The sequence below is a fragment of the Musa acuminata genome, chromosome BXJ1-9 (genome assembly GCF_036884655.1).
Source record: "Musa acuminata AAA Group cultivar baxijiao chromosome BXJ1-9, Cavendish_Baxijiao_AAA, whole genome shotgun sequence".
Taxonomy (NCBI): domain Eukaryota; kingdom Viridiplantae; phylum Streptophyta; class Magnoliopsida; order Zingiberales; family Musaceae; genus Musa; species Musa acuminata.
The window spans coordinates 11,277,425-11,287,824 of NC_088335.1; the positions used below are offsets into that span (position 1 = coordinate 11,277,425).

The window sequence follows — 10,400 nt, forward strand, 5'->3', positions numbered from 1 at the left end:
ATATTATTTTTTATATAAAAAATTTAAATTATCCAAAAATTATTATACTCGAGTTACACTCAAAATATACTCATTACATATTAAAAAATATGTTTTTTTATATAAAATTATCATGAAACTAATCGTAAAACCTTACATTTTCTATTTCCTATATTGATCTAGTCGAATTAAGTTAAATTTGATCACCTAACTTATTTTAAAATTAATATTTTTAGATAATTTCAAGAAAATTAATTATCAAAACTTTGAGAATTATACTTAATATGATTTAAACAAAAATTATACTACTTTTTTAATGATCATTTTAGATAAATTTATATAAAAAATAATAATATATTTTTAAATATATTTTATGAATTACCATAATTCGAACAACAGAGGGAGAGGCTGAGTGAGAAAGGATGGAGGCAGAGGAGAAAAAAGCCAAAGAGAGAGAGAGAGAAAGGAGGAGGTGATGAGGGTGAAGTGAGGGAAAAAGACAGAATAGGAAGAGGAATGGAAGTAAAAGAATACAACTGAGGAGACTGAGAAGGAGAAGGGGAGAAGGAGATGAAATTTATTTATTTATTTATTTACCTAAATCGATTTATTGGTCTAAATCGATTTATTTGTTTACATTGATTTATTGGTCTAAATCACTTTCAATCGATTAAAAAAATAAAAATAGGATAAACTTAATTGACAAAAAAATCATAAAAAATAAATAGTGATGACGTCATCCAATTTTAAAAAATAATGGAAACCCTATTTGATAAATCATTCAATAAAACAATATAAATTCTTAAGACGAAATCTCTCGCACCGCGCCCCTCTCCAATTCCCAATCTCCTCACCAACTACTCTTCCACTGAGAGTTCCGTTCCACAAGTCACGATAAGATCGGTTTGAATGATGTCACCGACTTTGATTCCCTTCCCTCGATTCGGCAATTGACTCGATGCACGCTCCACTCGATTCTTCCAACCATGTTTATTGCAATGGTGGGCCCCAACGAACCAAGTTTCTTTGTCCTATGGGTACCGTGGAGCCCGGTTTGGCCCATTCACCGAATCTGCGCCGAGGGACCCTTGTTGTCATCTTTCGTTCGCGGAACACGATAAGAGAAAACATAGGCAGATCTAAAAAGCAAGAGGAAAAACCACATAATCTCGTTCACCGCAAGCCGCGATGTCTCCGTTCGGTCCGATGTCTTCTCTTTCCATCGTCCTCCTCATCCTCCTATGCTGCTTCGGCTTCTGTTTCTCCGCCGACGTTGAGAGTCTGACGGCGTACGAGGTGCTGGAATCGTACGGATTCCCGCCTGGGCTGCTCCCTAAGGGTGCCCTCGGCTACGATCTCGACGGCTCCACCGGCGCCTTCTCCGCCCACCTCAATGGCAGCTGCAGCTTCTCCCTCGAGGGCTCCTACCAGCTCCGCTACAGCCCCACAATCTCAGGTCACATCGCCTCCGGCCGCCTCTCCGGACTCCGCGGCGTCAGCGTCAAGGTCCTCCTCTTCTGGGTCAACATCATCGAGGTCCGCCGCCTCAGTGATTCCCTCCGCTTCTCCGTCGGCATCGCCTCCGCCGATTTCGCCATAAGAAACTTCTTCGTATCCCCCGGCTGCGGCTGCGGCTTGAACTGCCCCGATGACGACTACGATGACGTTGCCGATTTCCCGCTTCGACTTCGTCGGCTCCATCCGGATGCGGTAAAGAACTACTAGCGTATGTCTAATTTTAGGGTGTTGTTAGTTCCCTTCAAGGTACTTTTACTTTCGCTTAAGCCATATGTCTCTATCGGATCAGGATCGGACTATCTGTTATTTTCTACTGAAATCGAAGATCTTTGGTAAATAAATTAATCAAGTGGATTGAAACATCATAAATCAATTTACCTCTTGGCTAATTATCATATGCAGATTGTGAATTTTGCTAAGTACCTTGTTGAGTCTCCTAGCGTTGGCGTAGTGTATCAATTTCAGCTTTAATTTAGATTAGACAACTGTGGATCGGTGTTCTACTTTGATGGGACTTCTTTTTTGAAAGCGAAAATTGGTTTGTTGATCACAGGATAAACCATTAAATCGGGCAACAAAAGTAAAAGAAATACCAAATCACATAATGGTGAAAATGAAAATTGCTTTGATGATCACAGGACCAACAAAAAAATTAAGGCAACTAAGACAATGGCATCATAACTGATAAGCGTTATAGAGCCTCATTATTATTGACACAGATACTAATGATATTTTTTTATGCCTAGGCTCTAGCCTCCTCTGAGGTTGCATCTATAATCAAACTCGCGTGCTGATTGCTTTTTTAGCTTTTGTGACAAGTTATCGTTGTTTTCTTGTGTGATATTCCATAGCCTTGACTTCATTTGCCGATACTCCATTTTTCTTCAGCATCAGTGAAATTTCTGTCTTCTGACAATCTTTAATTTCTCCTTCTTTCTGCTGTCTCGATCATAAAGTAGTCTGATCATTGTACTTGTGATCCTTCAAGGTGGTTTCTTGGTCATTTGGTGGTAGTCACAATCCTGTGTGCTTTTGGTACTTTTAGATGTATTAGTGACTGATAATCAACTTTTGTAGATTGTAATGGACTTCACACGAAAAAAGGTTAAACAGTGATTCTTTGTTTTCATTTGATGAGAATATATATTGATCAAACAGGTGATGGGGCAGGCCGTAGAATAAGTCGTCTCTTGAATTCAAAGTTTTGCTAAAAGATTACAGGAGGAATGAGCGTCATATTGCTTGAACTTGATAATTTGTTTGCATTTGGAGTTAGTTATAAAGATTGGTATTCAATTTCCCATACAGAGTTGTCACTCCTAAAATGGGCTCTCTGTAGTTAAGACTGTCTTCAACCCTTCTTCTTATAACTTGCCAAGCTTAAAAAGAGTCCCTGTTTTTCCCCCATATTCAGATATAGTAGTTTCCATCTCCTAGTCTGTGCTTGAGATCCAAACTATGTTGGAAGTTATGACGTGAGCTGCCAAATTTACTCCCATGGTTATCTTGGTGAAAATGGCTCTAGATTTACATATCATGAGGCAAATCTGGGAGTTCCCATCTCATCTTGTGTCTGTTATACAAGCTATCAAGGTTTAATGTATCTAAGTGTACCGCTCAATATGGGTGGTATGTATGGATCCGATAGATGATTGGTATGGACGGTACATCGGTATACCCTAGTGTATCGTGTGTCAGTATACTCGGTACAACTCAGTACATACCGTGCCGACAGCTAGTCAGTACACCAGTATGAACCGGTAACGCGAGCCATGGTTTATATGTATTAGTGAACTACAATGAAGATCCTTTGGTGGGCTATTGTATATAATCTTATTTGGTAAACTTGTTTATATGTATTAGTGAACTACATACAATGAAGCTCCTTTGGTGGGTTATTGTAATGGTCATCATCTTATTTAACGAGCTCACAAAGAACAGAGGAAGCTTTTCTCTGTAATTATAGAGGAGAGAAGTAGAGAACGAAATATATGATAATTAAAAAAAAACTATCAAAGTCATTGTGGCTAAAGGATAATTCTATCATAGTTTTCTGGCCTTTTCATATAGGCCCCTAAGTACAAGAAGAAAATAAAAAAAGGAAAAAAATACGATCATATTGAGGCTAATTAAATAAATTATATCTTTTTTTGGAGAAGGTAATCTTTCAAATTTAGTTTTGTGTACTTGATTCACTTCCTTCTCTAGAGTTTTGAATCCATGACTTATGTCAACCAGAAGTTTAGACTGTTAAGTCCATGAATTTAGGGTTTAGTTACCCTGTGAAGGCAAATATTATATGCTATAAAACATCTATAATAATGTTATGAAGTTCAAATGCTTGATAAAAATGTGCTTGAATTATCACATTCCAGATTTGTAAAAAGAATAATAAATTAGTATTTTATTATCCATAATTTATATAATAAACTCTTTTTTTTATTTTTTTTGAATTCAAATCCTTGTCTTTACAATAGTAAATATTCTATTAATTAGAAAAATGATCACATCTTCTTGATAGGGTCACAAGTCTATTCTATCCAAACTTCAAATCTATTACAAAGTAGTAGATTACTCTGAAAATAAATATAAGATAAAACATATCAATAACCACACATGCTGGTAGAAACCTCAAAAAAATTATAAAAATAATCAATAATCTTTAATATTCATGAAATATAAATAAATATCAATAATTAAATAAGAAATGATAATATATCAATTCATCATAAAATTTATGCATCAGAAAAACGATGATAATTTCTTACATAATAAACAAAATCATACATCAGTCACATACAACACATACATAATAACTAGATAACAAAGACGTGCATCACACCCGATGGTGCACTCTCCCAACAGCGGATGGAGGAACTGTCTAACCATCGATATATAAACATTCATAACCATTCATTTACACTTATCCATTCACTCACACATGCATCAATATGATTAAACATTATAGATACCATACTTGATGTAAATCTATTAGACTATGTTCATTGGCGGCTCCACACTATGATGGGATCGTAGCTCCTTTCATAGGTTGCACTCCCAATGTGAACTATTAGTCTAGTCACATCTACTACATGATAATAATCATATCAATATCATAAACTTAAGAAAATAGAAAATCAATAATCATTTTCAAATGACATCTTCAGATAAAACTTTGAATTCATCAAATCATAAAGGCATGAAACAACAATCTCTCAATAGTTCTCAATCAACCAAAACCCTAATTGGAATAGCTCGATTGACTTAAACTAAACTCAATTCGATTATGATCTAACAGAATCAACCTCAAATCCTTAGAGAACCGGTCTAACAGAATCAACCTCAAATCCTTATAGAACCGGTCAGGAATCACCCTAGACTGGTCTAATCTAGATTTGATTGATCTTGATTAGATAAAGTATGTTTGAACTAGTCAAGTTAGTTTGGAACCACCCTAAACTGACTTTAACCTATCAATCATGTCTGATTTAGTCAATTAACGAGCTCAAACCAATAGAGAGAGAGAGAGGAAATCGAATTATGTCGTATAGTGCTAACCCTAAACGAACCTACCCATCTAAGTCTTGGATGGGTCACATACGCTGCATATGTCTATTCCAAGTAATAGGTTGAGTTGAGGTACAACGGGCTAGATAGAAGAGCAACAATGTGTCTAATGCAAATCACATAGCTGGTCAGGCTTAACTTCATAGACTAGGCTAAGCATTACTCATAAGTTGAGCTGAGCCTTACCACTGAACTAGCCCATGCTTGACTCGCGAGTTAGTCGTACTTAAAAACATAAGTTGGGGTTGTATCTGACCACATGTACTGGGTCGTATCTAGCCGCATGAGCTGAGACATATATAGCCACATGGGCTGGATCATACCTGGCCACATGGGTTGGGTCATGCCTAGCCACATGGATTAGGTCATACCTTGTCACATGGGTTGGCTCCTATCTGGCCACATAGGCTGGGTCATGCCTAGTCACATGAGCTAGGTTATACTTGGCCACATGGACTAGGTCGTACATGACCACAAGTCGATATAGTCTAATAGATCAACTTGGCTCAAGTCAGACACCAATTAAACTCCTCTTAAAATAATTAAAGAATGACTCAAATTCATTAATTAAAACTTTAAATTTATGATCTTAAATTTAAAACTAATTACATTATAGAAATTCACACATACTTCTTAAAAACATAGATATATCTAAATAAATTAAAACTATCATACTAATCCAAAAAAAAAATTTAATAATTAAATCAATATTAAAATTACTTAAGCTTCAGAGATCAATATAAATCAAATAATCATTCTAACATCAAAAAATAATAATTATTATTTACTAATCATGAAAATTTAAAATTAAAACATCATATCATAAAATTATAACAATCTCAACATTAAGATTTTAAAATATAAATCAAAACTAGTTAAAAAGAAAGGATCCTACCTCTCTTTGTTATCTTTTTCTCGATATCATCTTCTCGGGAAGTCCTCTCCTCAATCCTTCCATTGTTAGGCTCGGTGAGGAACGAGGGAGGAGTAGTCCCCTTTATATAATAGAAGATTAGATCTCCACAAAAGATAAGTAATAATTTAATTCTTATTTTTAATTTATTTTTATTTTTTTTCACACACAAAGAGAGAAATATTATATTCATTTCTTATAGTTCGCACACGAAAATGAGAATGTAAACTATTTACTTCCTAAAAATCAAATCACTCATTAGGAAATAAATTAATTAATAATTTAATTGATTAGTAGAATTTTTAACTTATCCACGTGATTAAGGAAACCAAATTTAATCATTTCTTTAACTATAGTACACAAACATAGAAGTTAATAATAAAACAATACATCATTTATAGTAATTAATTTATGTTAAGAGAAAAATTATTAGTGATTACATGAATGGTACAAGACATATCTAATTTATCAATGGCTTGATTTGAAATGCTAAATGACCAACGTAGATGGTTAATCATGATCACTGTGATAATGTTTTCAGCTAATTTTCAGCCTTAGGATTTTAAGTGGTTAATTAAAGTTGTTGAATTAAAATTGTTAGGTATAATTAGGATTTCCTGGTCATTAGAAAGGCCCTAGGATTATTTCTCTTTATTTTTGGTGGACAGATTAGTAAAATTTCGAAGTTGAATGTTATCTTCTTTCCTGCATGTGTGCATTGTTGTCATTTTGAATTATCTCACTCTGAATGTTCTTTCTTCTTCTTCTTTCTTTTCTTTCTTTTATTTTCCTTCTAAACCTGAACCCGCAAACGTCAAACACCTCAGGATTTCTTTGATATCCCAAAAACTCGTAGAAATGCTGTAACAGTGGATAGTTTCTTTTCTAAACCTCAAATTGGTTGGTCAGATTGACTGACTGTTGTCAGTGTTAAATGTAATCTTATGTAGCAACTTATTGTGACTTCTGCTTAATTTCACCCTGAAATTTGGTCGTTCGGATTTACTATAACTGTTAAATGTAATGTTATGCAGCAATCTGTTTGTGACTTAGGACAATTACAAATTGCTGTTGTTTATGTTAAGAAACAAGAGGAGAAGAGGGCTTAATGACTTAATTGTGGGAATTTCTAATTAGTCACTATATTTGGTCACAATCGCCTCATGCAAACTTGTTTTGTGGGAGCTTATGATGAATCTTTTCTCCACCCAACACCCATCCCTATTCTTTCGTTATCATTAGGTACGGTGTCTCGCATTAGCTCTAGTTTTTTGATAACATGAAGTTTTCTTTGGATAGGGAAAATTGTCATTAGTATCAATTGCTCTAAGTTAGTTTTTCAGAAGCAGTGATTTGTTGCTTTTGTTTAATTTCTGAAAAATGTGCACTTAAAAAAGACTCCTTGGGTGCGATTGTCTAGTGACGGATGGCACCGCAGATGCAATTTCACTAGCAAACGTTCACGTCGCAGGTAGACTGACGTCTCTGTTGTGGACTCCATGGAATTGAAATCTGAACTGATCATAAAGTTCAGTTCTTTATTTGGATTTCCTCACAGAGGGCAGCTGTCCATGACTTTTATTTTAATTCTTATTACTGTTTCGTTAGTAGCATTTTTTGAGTATGCCTATGATAAATCTTTCAATCTGTTCTTGCTAATTTGATCACAGCATTTTCTTTTGCATGACATTGAACAAAAGGAGTTGACTTATCTTTTGGACTAAAGTTAATAGAGTTGTTATCAATAGGAAGCTTGTGAAAGGTTATCTGTGCCTTGAGGATTTAGCTTGTGTGTGAATTTTGTGTTCATTCCAGATTTAGTTGACCGTTCATGCGTTCCAAACTAATGAAAACATGAGTGGCAAAATCAATTGTTGTCTTAAGTGACAGTCATCCAAACCTAAGAGCAAGATTTATCATCCAAATGCCTGTGAAGAGTTTCGAAGATTTATTGAATGCTTCTCATCTATAATAATAGATTAGTTATTTGATACTGATTAAAGAAGCTTTTTATATTTTATGATTTTAATTAATTGGTTAAGATGTATTTAGATTATAAATAGATTCTGATTATAATACCTTAAGAGATGATCGAGGGATTTTTTTCATTCACCTTAGGAGATTATTATTATCATCATAGATTTCTTCATATAGATCTCTCTTCTATTGATGGTTGCTATGTTGGTTGGGTACGGACAATGTTGTTGGGCGATTGTCATGAAGAGGGTCATGCAAGGTGGAGGTGAAGGTACCACGATGAGGAATTGGCTGGTTGAGCAACACGAAATCTCAGCTTACGATTAAGTCAAAATCAAATTTGATCAATCTAAATCAAGTTTTTTTATTAGAAGCTCCATTTTGGCCTAATTTCCACTTTTAGGTCAAAGTTCAAATTGAATTTTTGATCGATCAAGGCTAATTTTGACTTGGTGAACTTTGGTTAGTTAATTAATTTGATTGATTCATTGGGTTGATTATTTGGCCAAATTTGGGTAATTTAATTATGAACGTCTTAATTTATTTTGACTCAATTTTGGGATGTCTCGTTAAATAGGATTGATTAGCTCAGTTGGTATTTTACATAAGTTTAAAAAATATATAAATTATAAATTTATTTTATAGTTTTCTGATATGATATATAAGTAAAATTTTTATTACTTGTGATTCTTAAATTTTAATTATTATTTTTGGACATCTGTGTAGTTATTTATATGCATATATTTGAAAATTATTAAATAATATGTATTTTCACAAAAACATAAATTTTATTTTATCGTGATTATTGTCATTATATAAGTTTTATTATGTTGATTAAAGTTTATGTTCAATAATTATTATGATTATTTTTATTGAATAATTTTTATATAATTAGATTAAAAAAAACTTAGTGAATATTATTTATAATTTATATCCCTAAGACATACTTAGATATATTGAGATTATAATTATATTATGATTAAGATTATCAATTAATAAAAAGAAAATTTACTTATGTTATAATACTCCAAGAGATAAATTTGATGGACTCTACTTTTTAGAGGCTCTACTCTTGCCTAGTAGGATTGGGAGCATTATCATGGTAGATTTGTTTTCTCTATGATAGGTTGATATTTTATTAATTATCAAATTCTTGAAAATACGAAGAAATAAAAAAGAAAAGAAAATCTATCATCCCTTTTTTTTGTCTTTAAATTGTTTTTGTCCCTCCCTCAATCTATCATCCATATTTTTAGGTGTTCTAGAACTTACCAAGTTTTTTTTCTTAAATCAGATCTGATAATTCTGATGCTTTTTTTTTCCTATTGAACACATTGGTAGGGCCAAACACATTTTGTACCAGAGACGAAATTTAGGGCCTCTATACAGTTTAGCTGTCAAGTGCCCTCGAGCCCCGAGTTGTGGACCCCGAACGATCCTAAAGCTTAAGAGTCCATGTCTCCCACGATTCCAAACCTTCACCTTAAGAGTGAGGCGACGACCGACTGCAACTCGAAGGCGTTTCTTGATCGCCGTGGGTATTGCTCAACTTAAAAGCCATCCATGGTGTCCTATAAACAAATAATAACTCCATATATTTAGATTAAAAAAGATTCGAATCTCCTAAGATGAGTGAGAATAAAACTGATACGACGCCAAAAAACCAAAACAGACAAAACTGATTCGACGCAGTACTGAACTCCTCTAACAGCATCGTTCGTTCATGCTGTTGGATGAACCGAACGAAGTAACAGCTCAAATTAGCCTCGATCCGTAAGTGCGACGCGGTCCTCAGTCTCGCGACTTGTTGTGGCTCAGCATCATCTCGCGCAGCTCGGCCGGGTCGATCTCGCCCATCCTGTTCGCCGGTCGGTAGTACCCTGTAGCCGGATCCGGCACCCAGGAACACGCCGCCTCCTCCTCAGCCTCTGCCGGCGGCGCTCTCTTCACCATCTGTTCCGCCACCGCAAGCCGTTCCCTGCTCCCCGTCGGCGTCGTCGTCGTCCCCGCCGCTGCCGTAGCGTAACCCCTCCTGCACCAAAGGCCGGAAGCAAATCAGCACCGCGATCCACCGTTATACCAGAAGCGTAGGAGAAGAGGAGCACGGTACCTGGTGGTGAGGAGGGCGACGCCGTCGGAAAGAGCCGCAACCAGGTTGGAGTTAGAGAGAGCGCGAGCCATCGGATCGGAGAGTAAGCGGCTGCGCTTCCGCCAACTCCGCGCTCACTTTCTCTCACCCGTGGTATCTTTCGAGTCCTAGGGTTGGAAGCGAAGCGGTTATTTATAGTGCGACGATGCTCGAGTGAAACGGGAGCGGCGTCGGGGTCGAGCGTGGGAAACGCTTGAATCGGGGCCGGTTCAGGAAACCAGTCCTTACACGACACGTATGCATGGGAAACAACAGCCGTCGGTTTACGCTTGCGTTTTTATGGCCGGAGACGATGGG

General features: G+C 35.8%; 2 protein-coding genes across 2 annotated transcripts; one reads left to right on the top strand and one right to left on the bottom strand.

Annotated features, from left to right (window-relative positions):
- The first annotated feature begins 1,114 nt into the window (after positions 1 to 1,114).
- Positions 1,115 to 1,870, top strand: LOC135593205 (uncharacterized). Its single transcript, XM_065083072.1, has one exon. It carries the CDS (start codon positions 1,168 to 1,170, stop codon positions 1,702 to 1,704), a length of 537 nt encoding a protein of 178 aa, XP_064939144.1. The 5' UTR covers positions 1,115 to 1,167; the 3' UTR covers positions 1,705 to 1,870.
- A 7,658-nt stretch (positions 1,871 to 9,528) lies between these two features.
- On the bottom strand, positions 9,529 to 10,199 carry LOC103998172 (late embryogenesis abundant protein Lea5-like). The gene is made up of 2 exons (XM_065084674.1): positions 10,065 to 10,199; positions 9,529 to 9,986 (listed from the first exon to the last, which is right to left on the bottom strand). The coding sequence occupies exons 1-2, from the start codon at positions 10,133 to 10,135 to the stop codon at positions 9,746 to 9,748; spliced, it is 312 nt and encodes a 103-aa protein (XP_064940746.1). The 5' UTR covers positions 10,136 to 10,199; the 3' UTR covers positions 9,529 to 9,745.
- Between the last annotated feature and the right edge of the window lie 201 nt (positions 10,200 to 10,400).

Excerpts from the sequence above, each read along its gene's own strand:
- LOC135593205 (XM_065083072.1), top strand. The coding sequence starts at position 1,168 with ATGTCTCCGTTCGGTCCGATGTCTTCTCTTTCCATCGTCCTCCTCATC.
- LOC103998172 (XM_065084674.1), bottom strand. The coding sequence starts at position 10,135 with ATGGCTCGCGCTCTCTCTAACTCCAACCTGGTTGCGGCTCTTTCCGAC. Across the intron at positions 9,987-10,064 it reads GTCGCCCTCCTCACCACCAG|GAGGGGTTACGCTACGGCAG; the intron begins GTACCGTGCTCC and ends CCTTTGGTGCAG.